The sequence below is a fragment of the Coffea eugenioides genome, chromosome 9 (genome assembly GCF_003713205.1).
Source record: "Coffea eugenioides isolate CCC68of chromosome 9, Ceug_1.0, whole genome shotgun sequence".
Classification (NCBI taxonomy): Eukaryota; Viridiplantae; Streptophyta; class Magnoliopsida; order Gentianales; family Rubiaceae; genus Coffea; species Coffea eugenioides.
In genome coordinates, this window is record NC_040043.1 from 4,714,079 (window position 1) to 4,732,909 (window position 18,831).

The 18,831-nt window shown below is 37.3% G+C and overlaps 4 protein-coding genes across 5 annotated transcripts; all 4 read right to left on the reverse strand.

Moving 5' to 3' along the window:
* Nucleotides 1-1,823: 1,823 nt before the first annotated feature.
* Nucleotides 1,824-2,306, reverse strand: LOC113782035. Its single transcript, XM_027327947.1, has one exon. It carries the CDS (start codon nucleotides 2,304-2,306, stop codon nucleotides 1,824-1,826), a length of 483 nt encoding a protein of 160 aa, XP_027183748.1.
* A 709-nt stretch (nucleotides 2,307-3,015) lies between these two features.
* Nucleotides 3,016-7,945, reverse strand: LOC113783473 (putative transcription elongation factor SPT5 homolog 1). Its single transcript, XM_027329617.1, has 16 exons — nucleotides 7,420-7,945; nucleotides 6,509-6,747; nucleotides 6,281-6,427; nucleotides 6,029-6,187; nucleotides 5,871-5,942; nucleotides 5,312-5,638; nucleotides 5,060-5,215; nucleotides 4,873-4,970; nucleotides 4,750-4,798; nucleotides 4,519-4,674; nucleotides 4,288-4,434; nucleotides 4,123-4,198; nucleotides 3,749-3,907; nucleotides 3,576-3,624; nucleotides 3,395-3,489; nucleotides 3,016-3,309 (listed from the first exon to the last, which is right to left on the reverse strand). Exons 1-16 carry the CDS (start codon nucleotides 7,685-7,687, stop codon nucleotides 3,263-3,265), a joined length of 2,244 nt encoding a protein of 747 aa, XP_027185418.1. The 5' UTR covers nucleotides 7,688-7,945; the 3' UTR covers nucleotides 3,016-3,262.
* Nucleotides 7,946-8,932: 987 nt separating this feature from the next.
* LOC113783337 (mitochondrial import inner membrane translocase subunit TIM14-1-like) lies at nucleotides 8,933-12,570 on the reverse strand. Its single transcript, XM_027329441.1, has 3 exons — nucleotides 12,354-12,570; nucleotides 11,443-11,621; nucleotides 8,933-9,466 (listed from the first exon to the last, which is right to left on the reverse strand). Exons 1-3 carry the CDS (start codon nucleotides 12,354-12,356, stop codon nucleotides 9,310-9,312), a joined length of 339 nt encoding a protein of 112 aa, XP_027185242.1. The 5' UTR covers nucleotides 12,357-12,570; the 3' UTR covers nucleotides 8,933-9,309.
* Nucleotides 12,571-13,680: 1,110 nt separating this feature from the next.
* On the reverse strand, nucleotides 13,681-18,634 carry LOC113783702 (protein IQ-DOMAIN 1-like). 2 transcript variants are annotated; one of them, XM_027329909.1, is made up of 6 exons: nucleotides 18,388-18,634; nucleotides 17,346-17,435; nucleotides 16,935-17,249; nucleotides 16,331-16,558; nucleotides 15,546-15,665; nucleotides 13,681-14,807 (listed from the first exon to the last, which is right to left on the reverse strand). In XM_027329909.1, the coding sequence occupies exons 2-6, from the start codon at nucleotides 17,418-17,420 to the stop codon at nucleotides 14,130-14,132; spliced, it is 1,416 nt and encodes a 471-aa protein (XP_027185710.1). In that variant the 5' UTR covers nucleotides 17,421-17,435; nucleotides 18,388-18,634; the 3' UTR covers nucleotides 13,681-14,129. The 2 variants fall into 2 exon arrangements, with proteins under 2 accessions (XP_027185710.1, XP_027185711.1); XM_027329910.1 differs by lacking the exon at nucleotides 18,388-18,634 and adding an exon at nucleotides 17,661-17,733.
* Nucleotides 18,635-18,831: the final 197 nt, after the last annotated feature.

The window sequence follows — 18,831 nt, forward strand, 5'->3', positions numbered from 1 at the left end:
ACTCACCATTTAATCTCAAAATCCAATCACTATCCACCGTTAATTAGTAGTGTTTGTTTTATCTCAGGACTGCAATTTTGAGTATTTACTCGACTCTCCACCCTTGTACTCTTTGTTGGTCAATTTTTAAAAACTTTTACTTACGGAAATCAGGTCTAAATTTTACTATTATAAAGCTGGATCCACTTATCTTGAAGTGTATTTTTGCTACCCTCATTGGCTTATTGTTATGACAAAAAAAAGGATTAACTTTTTAGATAGTGCAGCGATTCTTTTACACTATCAATTATGAACGCATACTATATTTACATGATTTTAATTCATGTTATATGGCATTAATTTAAATTTGTTAATGTAGAAAAAGATTATACATTGATAATGGCCTTGTTTGGCAGATAATTTTTTTGTCAAATTTGTCTGCTACAAATTTTTTAAAAACTTTAGCTACAGTAACCTTAAAAAACTTCTCAAAAATTTTAAACTATACATTTCAAAATATTCAAAAAAAACACACTTCAAAAATTTTTAAAAAAATATCTACAGTAAGTTACAATAAAGTTTTAGATAAACACCCAAAAAACTCACTTGTCAAGCGAGTAATCCATGATGCGTGTAATCCATGATGCTGTGGGACCTATAATCATTTTTAAATGATTTAAAATTAGTATTCATTTTGTTATTATTTGTATTTTATTTGATTTAAATTATGTAATATAATGTTATGGAGTTCAACTAATTACATTTGCATTTTATTAATTAAGTATGGATTATTATGATATATTCGCATTTGAGGTATCAAATATTTGTTTAATTTTTTGCATAATTATTTTTGAAAAAATAACAATATATTATTTTTGAGAGATAGAAAAAGATATATTATTCAAACTTAAAAATTAATAATATCATTTTTAGAAAATAAAAAATTCAAAAGGTAAAAATTTAATGAAAGTTAGTATTTTATTTTTTAAAAATAACAAAATTATTTTTAAAATTTATTTTATTTATTTATGGGATATGAGTTATACATTATTAAAATAAATATTTGATTTAATTGTGGACCCATGCTATTACACCTTGTGGAGTATAATTCATTGTGAGTGAAAGTGTAATAAAAGAGGAGAAAGTGTAATGCTGACATGGCATATGGATTACACTCCACAAAGTGTAATAGCATTGTGGATGCCCTAAGTCAAACTAGGGTGAGAAAATTAAAAGTACATATATATATATTTGGACAAAGTATACATTAAATATTACTTAATATTGAATATACCTTAACAAGATAAATATTAAAATGAAATGTAATAATTAACCTGGAGACATTGAATCAATATCCAAGATGTAGAAAATAGTAGTGTGAGTGGGTACTATTTCCTTGTCAATCTCAAGACAAACTGATTGGAAAGCAACCTTTTTCGCTTGCTGTTCCCCCAACCTTTTTTTTCACTCCCCATTTGGACCACAAACAAAAGTTTTTAGTTACCTCTATAAAAACTCCAAAAATGAGATAATTCAATGAAAAAGTAAGAAAATTTTTTGACCATTCCTTATATAGCAGCAGAAGATGCTGTGTTTATTTTGGCTGATTAAGCACAAAAGAAACCCTACAGATCTTGAGGCCAGACAAACTAACTCCCCTCCCATGCATCCACTCTCTAGAGGGAACCCGAGCAAGGAGGGAGGATAATTCACAATTATTCCTACAGCGAAAATATTCCAAAATACGAAAAGAACATAAATCAAAACATGATCCTAGATCATATACACTACCCACGCATAGAGTCCTTATTAAATCTTAATCTGCAGAAGTTTAAAAAGGAGCTTTATTCACGAACTCCAACCGATTTCAGTGACTCAATGTCCCTTGGATGAGTGAAGGGGTTCGGGCGAGAAGGGTCGTCAAGGGTGCGTTTATGGTCCTGAATGTGAGCAACTTTTCGAAGAAAAGACTTGTTAATGAACTTGTCAGATGAACCCAGAACAGCATCTGGCTGGTACACCTCGGGAACAGTTTCTCTCTTCTTCTTGCTTAGTTGAACCGTTGGGGAATATGCTAGTTGCTGCCAAGCACTGTGAGTGGCCAAGGTGACCACGGTTACAAGAAAACCGCCCATGATCATGACCGGAGCCCAATCCCCATTGGCCGGGAACTTGGACTTTGCCTGGTGCATGTGTTCATGAACATGCATGGCTGCATCTGCTGCTGCGGTTGCATATTTTCTTGTTGCAGAGGATGCAAATGAGCGGCTTTGTGATCCCATTGCTTTCAGCATTGGTCTCAACTGGTTTGTTGCCCTGAAAGCCATGTTTTTTGCTTGTGAAACAATAAAGAAAAGGTGAAGCGATAATGAATTGGAACACTAGTGAGGAATGAAAAAAAATCAAATTGACAGCAAATTGAGCTAGCTATTTGGTTAATTATAGAGAGGAAAGTGTGGATTAGGAGGCCTTGGAACGCGGTTAGAGTGCCATGTAACTGTTTGTTGCATGCATGGAGCAGACTTGAACAGTTCGAGCGTATAGAGGAAATTGTGGGAGGTAGTTTACAACATTCTAAGGCTTCCGCGACATCTCAGGCAACTTCCGAGTATGTTTAGACACATATATCATATTTTCAGAGGAAATTAACTGTCCTTAGTCCGAACGGTTCCATTCATATCTCACCGTCAGTTTTTGGACATTTAAATCCATCTTCTTTTTCATGGTTAATAGTACGTTCTTCTTTTTATTTCTTTTTTCTTTTTTTGTGGATATATCGCTATTTAGTGTTTTCCCACTAATCGGGTTCACTTAAATGGTCTTCTGATAATCGGGAGAACTTCTCAGCGCATTCATCAATTTATTTTATCCGCAGCTAATGACAATCCAATACTGCCAGAAATTATACAAGTCATACCTTTAACCCTCCAAAAGAATTTGTTTACACACTTTCTTGTGAATAATATTACTACCCTTTCGAACTTTATTAAAAATAAAAAAAAAAACTTGCAAGTCTTTCCCCGACAAACTCAAGCCACATAATCAAATTTCTTCAATACTTAAAAATTTCCTAAATGCAAGTACAAACCTCTAATTGTCTGAAATCTAAACTAGCCAATGATAGATAGACGGCCTTCAACCACAAAGTAAGTTCCCATGTACAAAGAAGTAGAAACATCTAATTGTCTCAAAGGTTAAAAAACCAGAGAGTCTTCAGCCATAAAGACCAAGCAAAATATGGTCGCCTAGACCCAATTGCCAGAAAGTCCGGCAGTAATACCCACTATGGGATTTGAATTCCATGCACAGGTGTCCACCCTCCATCGTGAACTGTAATTGCAGCAGCAATAACAGATTAGTGGCTAACCAACCTCCTCGATGATACTATGAAGTAAGCAAGAAAAAAGAAACACACCCTCGTGATCTCTCATTGGAGTCATACATGGATGCAGTGGAGTTTGTGAAGAATGAACAGGGGCCTCACTTTCAAAGCCAGATCTAGATGCTTGCCTGGCACGACAAACAGTAGAAATATTTTATCAACAATTACGAATTTGATCAAAAGTGAGAGAGAAACTAAAGGAAACATATTTTACCGGGAAGGCATTGAGATATTCACAGTATCAGTTATTTGATCAAGACCCACTGCATATAATGATCTTCGTCAGTATGCCAAAACAAACATCCAACCAATAACTAGAAAGGAGAGGAGGGGAGGGGGGGGGGGGAAGCTAAAATAAGAGTTTGCTCAATTCATCAAAAAACTTGCCTAGAACCACCCTCATCTGGGCCTCCAATTCCACCTGAACATTTTTTCCTTTTATGCTCTTAACACGCCCCTTGTGACCTTTGTATACACCCTCGCGAATTTTAATAAAAGCACCAATCAAAGCATCACGCTCTTGCTGAACCCCATATCTTCCTCTAGCTAAAAGAGATTTTAATGTCACAATTATTTTCAACTTTCAATCAAGAAACACAGCAACATACCATTCACAGATGAGCCACATTCTAAAAAGTAGAGAAAATCGAGTACAAAAAATACAGATATTAAAAACAAATACCTAGATCCAACTTTTGAAGTTAAAAGAACATAATGAAATCAAGTAAACAATTAATAGAATAAAAACACATTCCACATACCATTCATAGATGAGCAGCCTCTAGATGATCTCTGTTGAGACAGATGAACACGAGAGCATGAGCTAGTATTCTCACCCTACACGGTAGCAAAATTGCATGAATTTTGACTGGAAACAGCAAACTAAAACAGATAAAAACTAGCCAAACAGGATACACGATCCATACGTTCCAGTTGTTAGTTGCTCGTGATCCACCAGCAAGCAGTATACAAGATTGAGATTTTGCACACATAAAGCCTGCATTCTCCAGGTGATGATGGTCATAAATGAACAGATTTCCTTTGTAAATATGTACAATTTTACCTGTCCTTCCCTGAAGGAGGAGGATAAGAAATAATATCAATGATAGAACAGGTAATTCCAAGAGACATACATTACAAGCAGTCAAAATACTCACCCTCCATACACCCTCCACAACTTTCACAAGGTCATTCACTGATAATTGGTGGTTTAGTTGATCTTTTGTTTGATATTTTATTCCGTCAAGTTTGCATCTTATGTTTCCCAGCTTTACAATTTCTACCACCGCTTTCCCTGGGATCCCCTTTAGTACCTGAAAAGGTAATACCAAACTTCAGCAACTTACGTCGGTTAACAGCAGAACTTTACGCCATATCATAAAACTCGCCTGGAAAGATTCATTCTCAATATGAATGATGACACCAAAACTCGAATCACTGCACAAAAAATGAACAAATTTTAGCTAGCATTCACACTAACACAATAATGTCCAGATGTAAGAAAGACTTACTCCAGCTGCACAAGGTTATGAAGCTCAAAATCTTCAATTTGATCGACACCGCTTGCTGCTTCAGATATCTCCATGACATGGTCAGCAAATACTTGAAGCTAGAAAATCATGAAGTTCGTAAGTTACCTGTCTTCGTTGCAGATTTTCGGAATGCTGAAAGACATTAAGTTAAATAGGAAAAACTTACAAGTTCCTTTGTGGTATCAGATATTATATTCACCAAATGCCCCTCAACAGAAACCACAAAACCAGTTGTACCTTCTGCTGCTCCACATATAATCTTAACATGATTCCCAGGTTCGAAGTACTTGCAAAGCTCTTTGTGACTCATTACAAGATAATCCTGAAAAAATTATGGTGCAAACAATCATAAGAACCAACTATGCATTTTTAGGCACTTCAGCACGAAAGTTTGAAGCCATGAAGTTAGCTATTTTACCAGGTGATACCCTACATCTGGTTTCACATGGATGTTATCTTCCTCAACTTTCTCTACCCATCCCTTCAAGTTCTTAAGATCACCCTTCACGACAATGACTCGATCACCCTTAAAAAACTGCGCTTTCTTCCTATTTGTCGATAGACTAAATAAATTTGCCATATCACCATCTTCAATGTGACTAGAATGAAGGAATTTCTCAAGTTCATCAATAGTGGGATGTACGCCACATGCATTAACTGATCTGAAGGACACTTCTTTGAGTAAAAAACCATCTTTGGAACGCGGTGTGATATGAAAATCATTTTTCTTTGAAACTCCATCACCCTGGAAAAAGTAACTTGCTATGTAAGTATACAGGCATATCATAACGTGCTAATAGAAAACAGCAAAAAAAAAAAAAAATAGCTATCATTAATCACTCCAAAGTGCAGAGAACAAAATTTTTAAATAGAAGATGATAAGTAGTAGAAATTTCATAAATGAAAAAAAAATTAGTAAAAGCAATTTTAAAAAAACCAAAAATAAATACAGCAGATAACACAAACAATTTACTTACTAGGGCCCGCAAGTTATTTGAGGGGAACAGTTTCACCGTTACTTTCTGCCGCACATTATCTATATCAACAACCTTTAGGACAAATAGCTAGAAGTCAAGAAAAATAGTATCTCAAAGAGATCCAAACAACAAAATTGAAGGAAAACAAGGTTCACAACCTTGGCAAGTTCTCCTTTGTACATTCCGTTCCTCATTCTCACCCAAGCACCCCTAGAAAGATGAACAGCTTTAGTCTTCACTGAAAGGACATCTGTCATCTCCTTGAGTGGAACAAGCATTATTTGTTTACTATTTATTTTACGTAATCCCTTACATGCCTGTAACAGAAGCAAGAAACTACATTAACAGGAATGTAATGGCTAGACATAACTCTGTCACATACACACTGTACTCCTACAATTAACGCATACCTCCTTCACATGAGCTTCTTTGTCTGCCTCAACATAAATATAGTTCTTAATATGATCAAGAGCTACAGCTGATCTGATTTGCAGATGAGATCCTTCATCAATAGACTTTTGCATCAGGCAAAAAGCAACTTCTCTTTCATGACCATTCTACATTAACCACGAGTCAGATATCATGCACTTTCATAAGAGCCTTCAAGTTCAGTCCAGAAGAGAGGCTAAATCACATACCACACATGTCACCCTCCACAATTTTGGATCTCTAATAGTAGGTAAGAGAGCTTGTTGTTCGACTTCTGTTGGCTCTTCATCAAGCTCCAAATCTCTCTTGCCATATCTTTCCTGTACCCTCTTCTCAAGTGCCTCAATATCTTCTTCTTCATCATCCTCAGAATCAACAAGGAAACTACGATGTGTCTGTATAGCATCATCTTTATCAAGTATATCTGCGCTCCCATTCTCTATGAAGTCTATATATGTCAACAAAAACATCGAACAGCACTGATGGGTCAACAATCAAGTATTAAAAACTCAAACAAACGAAATGCAACATTCTTGTAAAGAAGTTGATCATTGTGTCATAACATCCGCCAAAAACATCCAACGCTAAAGGATTTGTTTGACTCTTTTTTGGGGCTATACATTAAGAAGTTTAATGAGCAGATTCATGGTATGTAAGTATTTCTTTCTCTTGACTAATATCAAGAGACACTCCCAGTTATATGAAGGAACTTGCACAAAGCAGACAACTTTCATAGGCCATCAAAGAAAGAAACTACATTGCAGCCAACTCGTATCTCTTAACATGCGCAGACGAAAATAATACTTGCTCAATCGGGTAACGAAAATGGTAGGCCTTCTTCAATCAGGATGAAGAATATATATTTATCTACTACTGATATATTAGCCATTAGGATAGTCAGTGGCGCTTTTCTTTTCTTTTTTTGTTGTTTGTGGGGGGGGGGGGGGGGGGGGGGGGTTAAGTAGTCAGTGGTTTTTTTTTTGTTTTAACCCTGGTAATTAATAAAGAAGGAAAGGGGGAAAAAAAGGCCCTTACGAACAAAGTTACTAAAAAATGACATTTATTCATAGTAAATGCAATAAAACTAGAAAAAAAAATATAAATGTCAAAGTTCTCTAACCGTCGTCGAATCCTTCCTCGTCCTCCTGATCTTCCTCCTCATCATCATCAACCACCGCTTCCCAGTCTAAGTACTGCAACCCGGACTTCCGTTTTGAGCGGCGGCGTTTACCAGCCCGATATTCGCGCTCCTCCTCCTCCTCCGCTACATCATCGACGAACTCCGATCGCCGTCGCTTCTTCCTCCCGGCCTTTCCACCGTCGAAATCGTCAACTTCTCGTGGCTCGAACTCTTCGTTGCCCTTCTTCTTGCCTCGGCTGCGCCCCATCGCTACTACCCAATGCCTAGAACTTTCCGAATCGACTCTTTAACAGCACAATCGCACAAACGTAATCGAAATTGAGACATCGGGAGAGTGCCCACGAGGGGGTTATTTATAGGCGTTTTACTGCGTGTTTTTGGGTGGGTTTTGGTGTGTGTGAGAGAACGTGGAGTTAATGGAACCCTAGATGAAGGGTGAAGGGTTGAACAGTCAAGAGATTTGGGAAATGGGATTGGGAAGGAGGGTTTGCTGATTTTGATTCATCCCAATCTTTATAGGGAAGGAGGCGGAGGGAAATGGGTCTCTCTCCCTCTCTTTCTCTCTCTTTTCAAATTCTTTTCTGTTTTTTTTCCGAAAATTGGGTGAATGGGCCAAAGTTGATTGGGCTCTTTTGACATAAAAGATATGTGGACTGTGCATTCTATTGGGCCTCACTTATGAGTTAGTAAACCACTGAGTACTTGCCATAGGAGTTAATCTTATAAAACTATTTTTTAACTTTTCAGAAGGAAATGGATAGAAGTAATTAATTTGAATAAGTTTGGATTAGCTGTTTTGAGGGGTGTTTTAAAAAATTTTTACTGTAGCAGTGTATGAAAATTTTTTATTATAAAATTTTTTTGAAATATTTGATATATTATATGGATGAAATGTTTTTTGAATTATTTTTATTTGTGTATTACTGTAGCATTGTATTTGAAAAACTTCTTTTTGAAAAAATAACCAATCCAAACGGCGGCTGGGGTTTTTTTTTTTTTTTTAGTGTGTATAATCATGCCATAAGTAAGATGCTAATTATATGAGCTTTTTAAAGTTAACTTGATTTAAAAGCAAACAGTCCATCAGCCAAGCAGATGGTAGTGCTATGTCTTCTGGTCCCAGGTTCTTTTAATCATGTTGAATGGTTTCCTGATTTAATTCTACTGAAAGTTAATCACATGTTTAATCTTCTATTTTCTGAATCACGTTTAATCATGTTGAATGGTTTCCCTGGTACTGGTACCTATCAAGATTAAGTACTTAATAAGAGCCTCAATGCCATCCTGACAAGTAGGTCATGCAATTGTTTAACCTATATCATGATCCATTATGTTTGGATGTAGTTGCAAATGTGATGGACCATAACTTGTTGCAGGAATATGTATTGCTTTGTAATATGTAGTGTTGCTGGAGGCATTGCCACATTTAAGTTGAGCCCATGTTATATATGTGGCTCCGGTCATGAAATATGCCAAGTGCTAAGCAAACAAATGAATCCCAACAAATGATCCAGATCAAATTCATGTCACAGTCGACAAAAATGGTGTCACATGTTAAATCTAAAACCCTCAAGCTTGGGTCATTTTAACTCCATCACAATTTATTGTACCTATAATCAAATGAAAGGGAACTATAGACATGTGTCTGTTACAGTTTCTACTTTCTAGAGCTTTCACCAGCCATAGGGGTAGTGCAAGTAGGTCAAAACTTGAAACCTTCGATGTCTGAGACAAGGGATGCAACGTATTGCTGGTGTTGATTCCCGCATAAGATCTGCCTTTCTTGCCATATGCATTTAAAAAAACATTAAGACATTAAAGCTCTGAGGAATCAACATTGCCAATGCTCATCAAGAATCATCAACTGTGTCAAAATGGGGATCCACCGTCTCTTTTTTTCCCAAGCATGACGTCTTTCGCTTCATTGATTTTAGAAGCAAGATAGTGGCTACCACCGGCATCAGGATGGTTTGCTACCATAACCTTTCGATGCGCTTCCTTAACTTTGTCTGCAGTTACATTTTCTCTGTAAAACAATTCAAAATAAGTGATAAGAATCTTTCCTCATTCCTCTCATAAACGGAACAAAGGAACTCATGTAATAGGATAGCAAAATGGTGTCAAATTAGAAGATCTAAACCTCATGGAGAAACTCAAACTCCATAAGCCTTGCAAGAATATTAAGTTCCATAAAACCCAAAACCTTTTCTGTAAAAGGTTCGGAAAATTGTGTTGATAACTCACTGTATTCAAGTGGTAAGTTTATATGGTTAAAATCAATGCTTGGATGAAGGCTGATAATGGGCCAAAAGGTACAAGAAGAGATAGTATTGTTACTCAACGGAAGATAATATTGGGTAACGTCAAAGTCTACATAGTTGCTGAATTCAGTTCAACCATGCAAGACACATTTAGAATAAGAAACAACCACGTTAAGTGGATCTTTGCACAATAATATGGGTAACATCAAAGTCTATACAGTTGCTGAATTTAGTTCAACCATGCAACATGCAACATGCATTTAGAATAAGAAACTTCCACGTTCAGAGGATCTTGGCATGATCATATGCAAAGAGAGTCATTCTCTTAGTGCATTTCAATTTAGGCCACAAAAGGAACTGAATCTCATATTCCTGGTTGCATACCATTTATACTTGAGTACCAGTCAAACCGGGTTAGACTAGGTGCAGAGGATTGAAACAGCCAGAGTAAGGATTTACAAACCCCTATGTTTTACTTTAAGTTGCATTAGCAACTTGAACTGCCACCATTAAGCTGCTAGTCATAGAAGTTATATATGTATGTTATCTACTCTGGCTTTTAGCTAGCAATTATAGTGGACTCCCAGCACAGCCATGCTGCACTCCTTTTATTGGTAATGCAGACCGTTTTTTCTTGTTTTTGTAACTACATTCACCTTCTGAGTGGATTTGACAGCATGTGCAAAAAAAGTTTTTTGATGTGATTTGGAGTGTAAATATGTTGCCAACAAAAATGATTTTGTGAACAGATTAATACAATGAAAGTTGACAGAACAGCACAAAGCTGGCCAGTCAGCTAATATTGATAGAGTGGACTGCCTAGCTCATAGAACAGTCTATACCGTGCCCTGACTACCTCTGAATTCTGATTTATGAACTCCAAAAGTTTAAAATTATTTGTTCTGATGAAGTTCGTCTTCAAGTAGCTCCCAGCCTTCATTCTAAATCTTGCTCTTTACAAACATAGACATGCCTTCTCTGACAGCTACACATTAAGGATAATTGAGTTTCTACCATTTGCAATTAGATACCTATTAGCCGATAACTCCAGGAAGTTTCATTTGAAAATAGAAAAATGAATTTTAAGAGACTAATTGGAATCCTTATTAAAGACCATTTGGCTCTTGATTTCAGGACCCCATTATGCAAATGTTCCTTTTATCATTTTTTCCCTCAAGTTGTTTTGTTTAATTTTTGATCCTCCCTTAAGTTGCCCAAGCCTTTAACCCTGCCCGCCAACATTCTGGTATGGAAGGAAGGCAGGAGCAACTGCAAGTGTTGGAAAACACATGCCATCTTCATTATAAAATCCAGCTATATACTTCAGTCCACTGTGTGATAGCTTTTGTCTTTCTCAATTACTTCACTATTCCATTTCACTAACCATCTTCTTCAACAACATGAGAATGATCATGATGTTCAGCAAGTTCTTGCGAATTTCCCACTGTATAAGAAATGAATTAGCAGAACCATGTCACTTCATCAACATGGATTTGTCTGTAGTAAGTAAGAAGCCTTCATTTCAAATCAATTATCTAATATGACCCCCAGCATCATGTATGCTCTAGAGGTTTTTGACATATTCCTTGAAATTACTTCACCAAATATAATTCAAGGTTAAAACACATTTCTTGTTAATGCATAACATGTCTGAGGCATCTGGATAACCTCCAGCAGAGAAAGTGAACTATGGCCTTCCAACTTCCCTTGAACCAAACATTTCAGCAGATGAGTTGCTTACCTAATGCCCAGGATGAGAGCTGCTTCCCTTCTGGTCATTTTAGGTTGAAAGCCACCTTCATAAAACTTTCGGGTTGTAGATTTTGGCGAACGTGCCTTAAACGCTTGCCAAGCCTGAATTCCATATCTACCGGCTAGAGCTGTCGCAGCCACTGCAAGTCCAGCCAGAAATGGGGTAGCCTGAAGAATATTTAGAAGCTCACTAATTCTTGTCTACCATAGAAAAAAAATCCACAGAATCATAGTTCCTAAGGTACTCTCTCAGCCACTACCAGCTACTACTAAACACTATCCACTGGATTGGTGACTGTGATCCATGTCGTGGAGATGAAGGTCTCTTTAGCCTTTCTTTTTTCTTTTTTTTGGCGGTAGAACTCTTTAGCCACTCGTCTACAAGAGAAAACACAATAATTACCAAGTAATGAAAGGATTTTGGACGGATATCCATTTTCAAGATTCCTCATGGAAAATGCCACCTTCCATGAATACAAAATATATTCGTTAAATTCAGGAAACACACTGCAAATGGTTGCAACTATTATGTTAACGAACCAAAATGGTTTGTTCCACTCGTTACAAATTTCACAAGCTTCGAATAGCTAGATTCACTTATTAATCTAATTTCAATGCAACATGCTTTCCTCTTAGAAATTTTGTATAAGCAAACTCAAAAGGCTGATAGCAGAAATTAAAACATGTGAAAGAAATGGGGCTGATGAATCACAGAGAAATAATAAAAAAAAATATTAAATTAAGGAACCAAACAAGAATAACAAGAAGAGGGAGGAAAAACCCAGTTGAATACTTAGCCAAATAATAAAGATACTACTGTAAAAGAAACTAGTGATGGCTAATAGAAATGATTGAAACTTGAATTCAAAGGAGTATATACAAAATTAGAAGCTTAATTACCATATTTGGAAGCAATGGAGAACTGGGTTGGGGATTGCATCAAATGGTGCAAGGCCGAGGTTTGTCTTGGAATGAAGCTTCTGAATTCTGGACTTGCTGGGTCAAGTTTCTTGAGTGCGTTCTGGAAGATCACCACCAAAGACAGGCTTTTGACTTGAGTTGTGGTTCGTTTGATTATCAAGCGCTGCAACCTTGTTTGGAAACGAATTTTCCATAAAAAAATCTTTACATTTTTTCGTAAGTATTTTTTAATCATTTTTTAATCATATATATATATCTCTATAAAAACTTCAAAGAATTGCAATCCAAACACGGCTGATTTGGTCCAATTACAGAAGTGGGCAATGCCACGCGTCGTCTTGCTAGCAACATCCCAGAGAAATGTGCTGAAAATATGCTTTAAAAAATTTTTAAAAAAATCCAGAGTCGAATAGAACAGTAGCTAATTGACTGAATCCGTTGGTTAGACTTTAATCTCTGAATTTCTTATGTTTAATTGTTGGGTTGTAGTTCTCAGTGAAAGTGAAACCCACTACCAATCGAACCAAATAGCGAAGGAAGAAAGGGTAGAGGCTCTGCCTGATACTGCCCCACGTCTTCCATTTTCCAGTTGTTAATCAATGAAATTGAATCCAGGTGTAAAGTACTAGGGGCTGAGAACCTGTTTTCACTTTTTCTTTTGAGTTTTAATGAAAAAATATATTATAGTAATTTGATGTATGCGAAATAATAAAATGATTGAAAAAATGCATATATAAAAAAAAATAACAATTCAAAGTGATAATAACAGCGCACCGGCCAAAGATCAAAAGTATTAGAGGCAGATATGCATAAAGTTTCAGCAATTTTTTTTTTCTTTTTTTGCTTTGAGCACCCGATATCCCTACTTTCAGTGAGATTAATTCGCATTCGCATTCAAGGAGTGCCTGCAAAATTCGACTGAAGGTCTAACCCAAAGTTTTTCAAAGTGCTATATGCAGGAGCCAAACTTGTGACCTCCCATTCGCATCAACAATTTGCTTACTAGTTACCTCAAACTCATGGGTTTGTTTCAGCGATTTTTCACCCACTGGGGGACTGGGGGTTTTTTTTAGGGAGAAAGTGGGGATGGGGGTGGAGGTAATGTCGGTGTTGGCTTTCTTATGATGAATGTGTGAACTCGAAGCAAACTACAAGCATCCTTTTTATCCCGTACCATTTGGCAGTGGAAAATCTGAACTGCATTATATGAGTGCAATTTGACAAAATTTTCGTTTATTGGAACCGGATGCCTGAAAACAACTCCAGAGAGACTGCAAGGAAACATGTGAGTACAGAGAAGCAAATATTTGTCTATGCACCTTTTGTGACAAGCTTGCTTTACTATCAGGGCTAATATATAAACCTTGTACACGACAAGCTGAAATGTCTATCCTCCAACTGAACATCACCAAATGTTTACATTACCCCATTATTCACAGAACTGAAGCAGCATATATATCAAAGAATTCCCAGATAAGATCATCTTGAAGCCAAAAATATACATCAAATATAGGTTGCTATCCAAACTGATAAATTTCAGAATCCAAAGCGACACCTTTTTCACCTGAGATCACTAACAGTTCTTCTCATTCAGTTTTCACTCTATTCATTCTTCTCAAATTGTCCAAGAGGTCGAAAACAGCTCGAATTGTTCGATTGGTTATATGTTATTTCAAAATCATACCAGCTGTCTTAAGTTTATATAAACATTGATGTCTTCTCATATCTACATTTGTCATTGGCTGGCTTTCATCCTCATGAGGTAGCATTGATGTCTTTAACAGAGCTGGCATCCATCTTAGGGGACCCAGAGTGCCTCCTTGCGGTAGCAGGAGAAGTGGAGAAAGATAACCTCTTCCTCGAAGAACTAACTGATCCTTTGTCTGGTGTCCCATTGTTTTCCAAACCCATGGGGCTTGGTAACCTGGACTTGGCTTTAGCTGAATGCGTAGGGGCCATGTAGCTAGGAACTGCAGGAGAGCTTGCAAGGCTCTCATCATCCCTCACTGAAGAACCAGCTATACTATGCCTCCGTTGGAAATCTGACTGTGCACTGCAGAAGCTTCTAGAGTCTTCATCCAAACGGTTACTTCCTTTTACACTTGGTGACCTCATCTTTCCTGTAATGTAGGACGAGGTTGGTGTCTTTGAATGGGGAGTTGAAGGTGATTGACGACTTGGAGGGCGGCTTTGCCTATGAGCAGATGGAGAAGGCTTATTATCATCATAGTATGGGCGGAATTCCCCAACAGAAGCAGCTCGGGTTGCACTCTTTAGAGAAGCACGATCACTGTTGAGCTCTTTGTCAACTGCAGTTTTTGATTCCCAAGGCCGGGCAGCCATCCATCGCTCTAACCAACTCCACCCCCACTGAGGATTGTTTGGATCCATGAACGTCTGGTTTGCAGATTTAGAAGAGTTTCTCCGTGTTTGCTGAGACAGAGATTATTTACTCTATGTTCAAAGATAATTTCCAAAAAGAAGTTGCACAACGAACATTTTAGCATAGCAACCCTGCCTTACAATTTCACTTATCAAGTGAAAGCGAGAGAGCTAGAAATTGGACTCCACTCAAGAAATCCATCACTCTAATGCTTCTATGCAGGGGAAATAAAATGCACAGAAACATCACTCATATACCATCTCTGGTGAAGAATGTAACCTTGTCCACATTATATGTAGACATGATAAATGGCTTCATGGAATCCAAATTTGTATAATATTTCTTGAAGATTTGCAGCAACAACTTATAGATTCAGAATAATGGTTCAGATACAAATGACCATAGAAAATAACTCACGGAATTTAAGAATTGCTGTAAGATTGATATATGATTTAAATCAAAAGCATGATGCATAACAATTAAGAAACTGAACAAGGTAAAAAGTGCAAAGAGCAACTTAAACTTCAAGGGCTGTAACTTCCTACAACTACAAGGAAGTGCAGGAAAAAAGGACTAGTTAACAACCGGCTAAACATACTATGGTGTGTTTTAGTAATGCATAAATATGCAATATTATGTCCATTGTTCCTGCTAAAACATCAAAAGGATTATGCTTTTCACTTGTAGATTCTGATAGATAGACGAAATCTGGAGGATGGCTCTTCCAATGCCAGAAAGAATAAGCAACTGATCTTAAGGAAGTACAAGAAATGACAAAAGTAAGGTACCTGATGCGAATATGCATAAGCCAATGCCCTTTCCCTTCTAATAGCTGCTTCGTGCTTGCTCTGCAGGGTTGCTTCGTGTTGCTCCTTTGATTGAGTGCTGTCATTCCAGTTATCTCCAATCTGTCATAAATTTTCACAATTATCTTGATCCCACTTGTAATCAAAACGAAGAAACAAGACAGAAAACCTTGCTTTACATCCACATTACACATATGAGCTTGCACTATTTGGGGTGATTCAAGCATAAGAAATTTCTTCTCATTCAAGGCACAAATAAGTAAATCAACGTTGGATCAACAATTGAAGGAACTCCAGATGTTCTATTTAACTTGAAATAAATCTAAGAGCCCACACAGGAAGGTTAAATCTAATTCAAGAGCATCAGCTTCATATCTTTCATACTTAAGGTCTCTACAAGTTATCATGTTGCACTGGTTTTGCTGCTGCCCACACATAATCCAGTAGATACAAAAATGTCAGTGTTGATATAAATTAAGATATGTATATTCTTGTCCAATTCCAGAAGCTTTTGCAGCCTAAACTGATTCACATCTGAATGAGCAACGCATACAGAATTGCCAGCTACAGGTGATAATTAGCATGTGAAAAAACAAGAGGCATAGCAGTGAGTGGATCTTTACAGATGTTAAAAATCTAGAGCTCTCTTGTACTAGACAATTTGGAAAGCACAAAAATTGTGGAGGTGCAGTGATAGTAGTGTATAACCTACATATTCCCTTAAAATCCCCCACCGGGGGGGGGGGGGGTGGCTGGGGAACACTTACAGATGTTCTCAGCTTCTCAAGCTCCTTCTCACGCTTCTGTTGGATCTGTCTCTGGAGAGCCTCATTCTCCTCTGACATTCTGATTCTCCTTGCATGAATCTGAGATTGCACATGGGCGAGGGCCTGCATGCATCTTAAGGTGGTTGTTGCTTGACGTTTGACAGATTGCCCTTGAACCATAGTTTTCAACCTCACCAATCCTCTTAAAGCCCGCAATGCCCTTCTTGCCTAAGATGTCATAAATCACACTATGAAATGCAAGGAGTCATGTCACATAATAAATGCCTGCAAGTATCCTCCAGGGAGGCATGAAATGCATAACTAACCTCTAACCAGAACCATGACAATTAAGCTTGACCGATAGTAGATAACGCATAGTAATTAACTCGATTATACTCAGGACTTTGTCAAAAAAAAGTTAAATTTCTCAACTTGATTCGAGGTCTTTCTTTTCTGTGGCAAGTAGAAGGTTCATGAAAGGCAACGACTACGAATATTTGAGGTTCTTTATGGAAGACAACAAATGCATGCCCAGCTAATGTGTCTGCATACATATGATCACTGAACAATTTCAAGTGCCAACAAAAGGAACCACTAATGTCACCATGTATCCACGAAAAGCTGTTTGAATCTTGATAGCAGCAATTTCGTCCTTTGATTTGCCAGAATAATGAGCTGCAGCTGTGAGCCGAACAATCTCTGCTGCTGCCTTAGCAGCTGCTACAGCTGCTTCTGCTGCCACGGCAGTGGCAAGAGCAACAGAATAGGCATGTTTATTCTGCTCATTTTCAGCTTCAGTCAATTTTACTTCCTCCACAGTAGATGAGGCTGCAGGAGTTGCGATTGCATTTTCTGTTTGTACAGCATCCAAATCCGCGCTCCTCTGTCTTCCAAACCATCTTTTCGATTTACGGGTTTTCTAGTTGAAAAAATTCAACAAAAATGAAATGATGAATAAACTTTCAATCAGTCAAAGCATGAAAAAAGAAAATTTTTAGGCGTTCAAGTACCCTACCTTATCTTTCTTTTCATTTGATTCAGGACTAAGCACCCTTTTCACTGCAGAAAACCAGCCCCCTTTCTTCCCCATCCCTGATCAGCGGACCTTCAAGAAAACAAAGCAGCGTAGCATTACAAAACTAAATGCACAAAGTAGTAATCCTACATTATTTCAAAAGAAAAAAAAAATCTTTACTGCAAAAAAATCCAATCAAGTAAAAGAATAGGTCAGTAAGAAATACACGAGCTTTATAACGTGATAATACCACCAAGAGTTACATGCGTAAGCAATTGGAAAGAGATAAAAATCATTTCTTGGGCAGAAATTCACATTTATGTTAAGAGATCAGCAACAACCAAGCAAAATACTGTCATTGCTTAACATTTTGAGTGACAGGAACACAATGTGAACGCCAATCGCACCAAAGAGCAACTTCTCGTTCCAACCGACAAACATAAAACAAAAATGGAGTACATCAGAATTGCAACAAAAAAAAATCAAATAATTGAGATGAATAATGTTGCAAAATCCTCCAACAGAAAGAGGATGCACCAAAGATGTATACCCATACTAGAATATGATACCAAACAAAAACAAGAAAACCCCACAAAAGCCTCAGAAGTACTATACCATTAAACTTTTGTTGGTATATCAAACTCGTACCCACAAAAGCCACAGAAGTACTATACCAGTAACCATTATCCAAACCAACATTCTAACCAACCCTCATATTAACAAATGCAAAACATAACAAACCAATTGATCAACAACCTGAAAAGCCAATACATGTCTTCATCATAACAGAATATGCCAAAACAAAAACATAAAAATAACAGAAAAAGCAACAGAAATAAAAACATTTAACATGGCATAGGATCCGGTACATATTACTAATCAAAAGGGTCTATATTCCTAGGCGAATAAGGATGGTTTAATTCTCACTAACATCATTGTCCCTTCACGCTTCTTCCTGCGGACCAAAAATGTAAACAAGATGCAATGGCTTTGATTAAATTTACAGAAAAAAAATTTGTGCCATGATGAATAATACATATACCTGAAGGCTTAAAAGCATATTTCTGCAGATCCCTCAACTCCCTCTTCTCCAACTCTATTTAGCTCATCTCTTTTGCACTGTTTTAAAGCAATAAAAAATGAAAAAGAGATGTCAAAATCAACAAAAACGTGGCTGCATGCACGCTTTCCTGAAGGAAAAAATAGAGAAGAGAGAGCCCGGGTTAGGAAGGGGGAGGATTTGGGTTTATTCTGATATTTCTGAGAAGAAAAAGCAAATGGTTATGGTGTTGAAATGGAAGCGGTGGAAGAAGGAAGGAATTTCATGGATGACAAAGAATAACCGACACAGGGGTATTTCGGGAATTCCGTCAGATGACGAGGCAGGAACGTATTGGTAAGGGGATGTTTGGATGTGGGGACCGCAGCAGGTTTTTGGATTGCGGAGTTAAAGAGTGGGTGAGGGTGGGGCCCGGCTCACTTGCAC

Bases quoted from the DNA above. Each gene is read 5' to 3' on its own strand.
- LOC113782035 (XM_027327947.1), bottom strand. From the start codon at position 2,306: ATGGCTTTCAGGGCAACAAACCAGTTGAGACCAATGCTGAAAGCAATG.
- LOC113783473 (XM_027329617.1), bottom strand. From the start codon at position 7,687: ATGGGGCGCAGCCGAGGCAAGAAGAAGGGCAACGAAGAGTTCGAGCCA. The intron at 5,216-5,311 runs GTAAAATAGCTA...TAATTTTTTCAG, and splicing joins CAGATGTAGGGTATCACCTG to GATTATCTTGTAATGAGTCA. The intron at 4,675-4,749 runs GCGAGTTTTATG...TTACCTTTTCAG, and splicing joins TTGAGAATGAATCTTTCCAG to GTACTAAAGGGGATCCCAGG.
- LOC113783337 (XM_027329441.1), bottom strand. The intron at 9,467-11,442 runs GTAAGCAACTCA...ATTGTTTTACAG, and splicing joins GCTCTCATCCTGGGCATTAG to AGAAAATGTAACTGCAGACA.
- LOC113783702 (XM_027329909.1), bottom strand. From the start codon at position 17,420: ATGGGGAAGAAAGGGGGCTGGTTTTCTGCAGTGAAAAGGGTGCTTAGT. The intron at 16,559-16,934 runs GTGACATTAGTG...ATGACATCTTAG, and splicing joins CAGCTTTTCGTGGATACATG to GCAAGAAGGGCATTGCGGGC. The intron at 14,808-15,545 runs GTACCTTACTTT...TCTCTGTCTCAG, and splicing joins CTTATGCATATTCGCATCAG to CAAACACGGAGAAACTCTTC.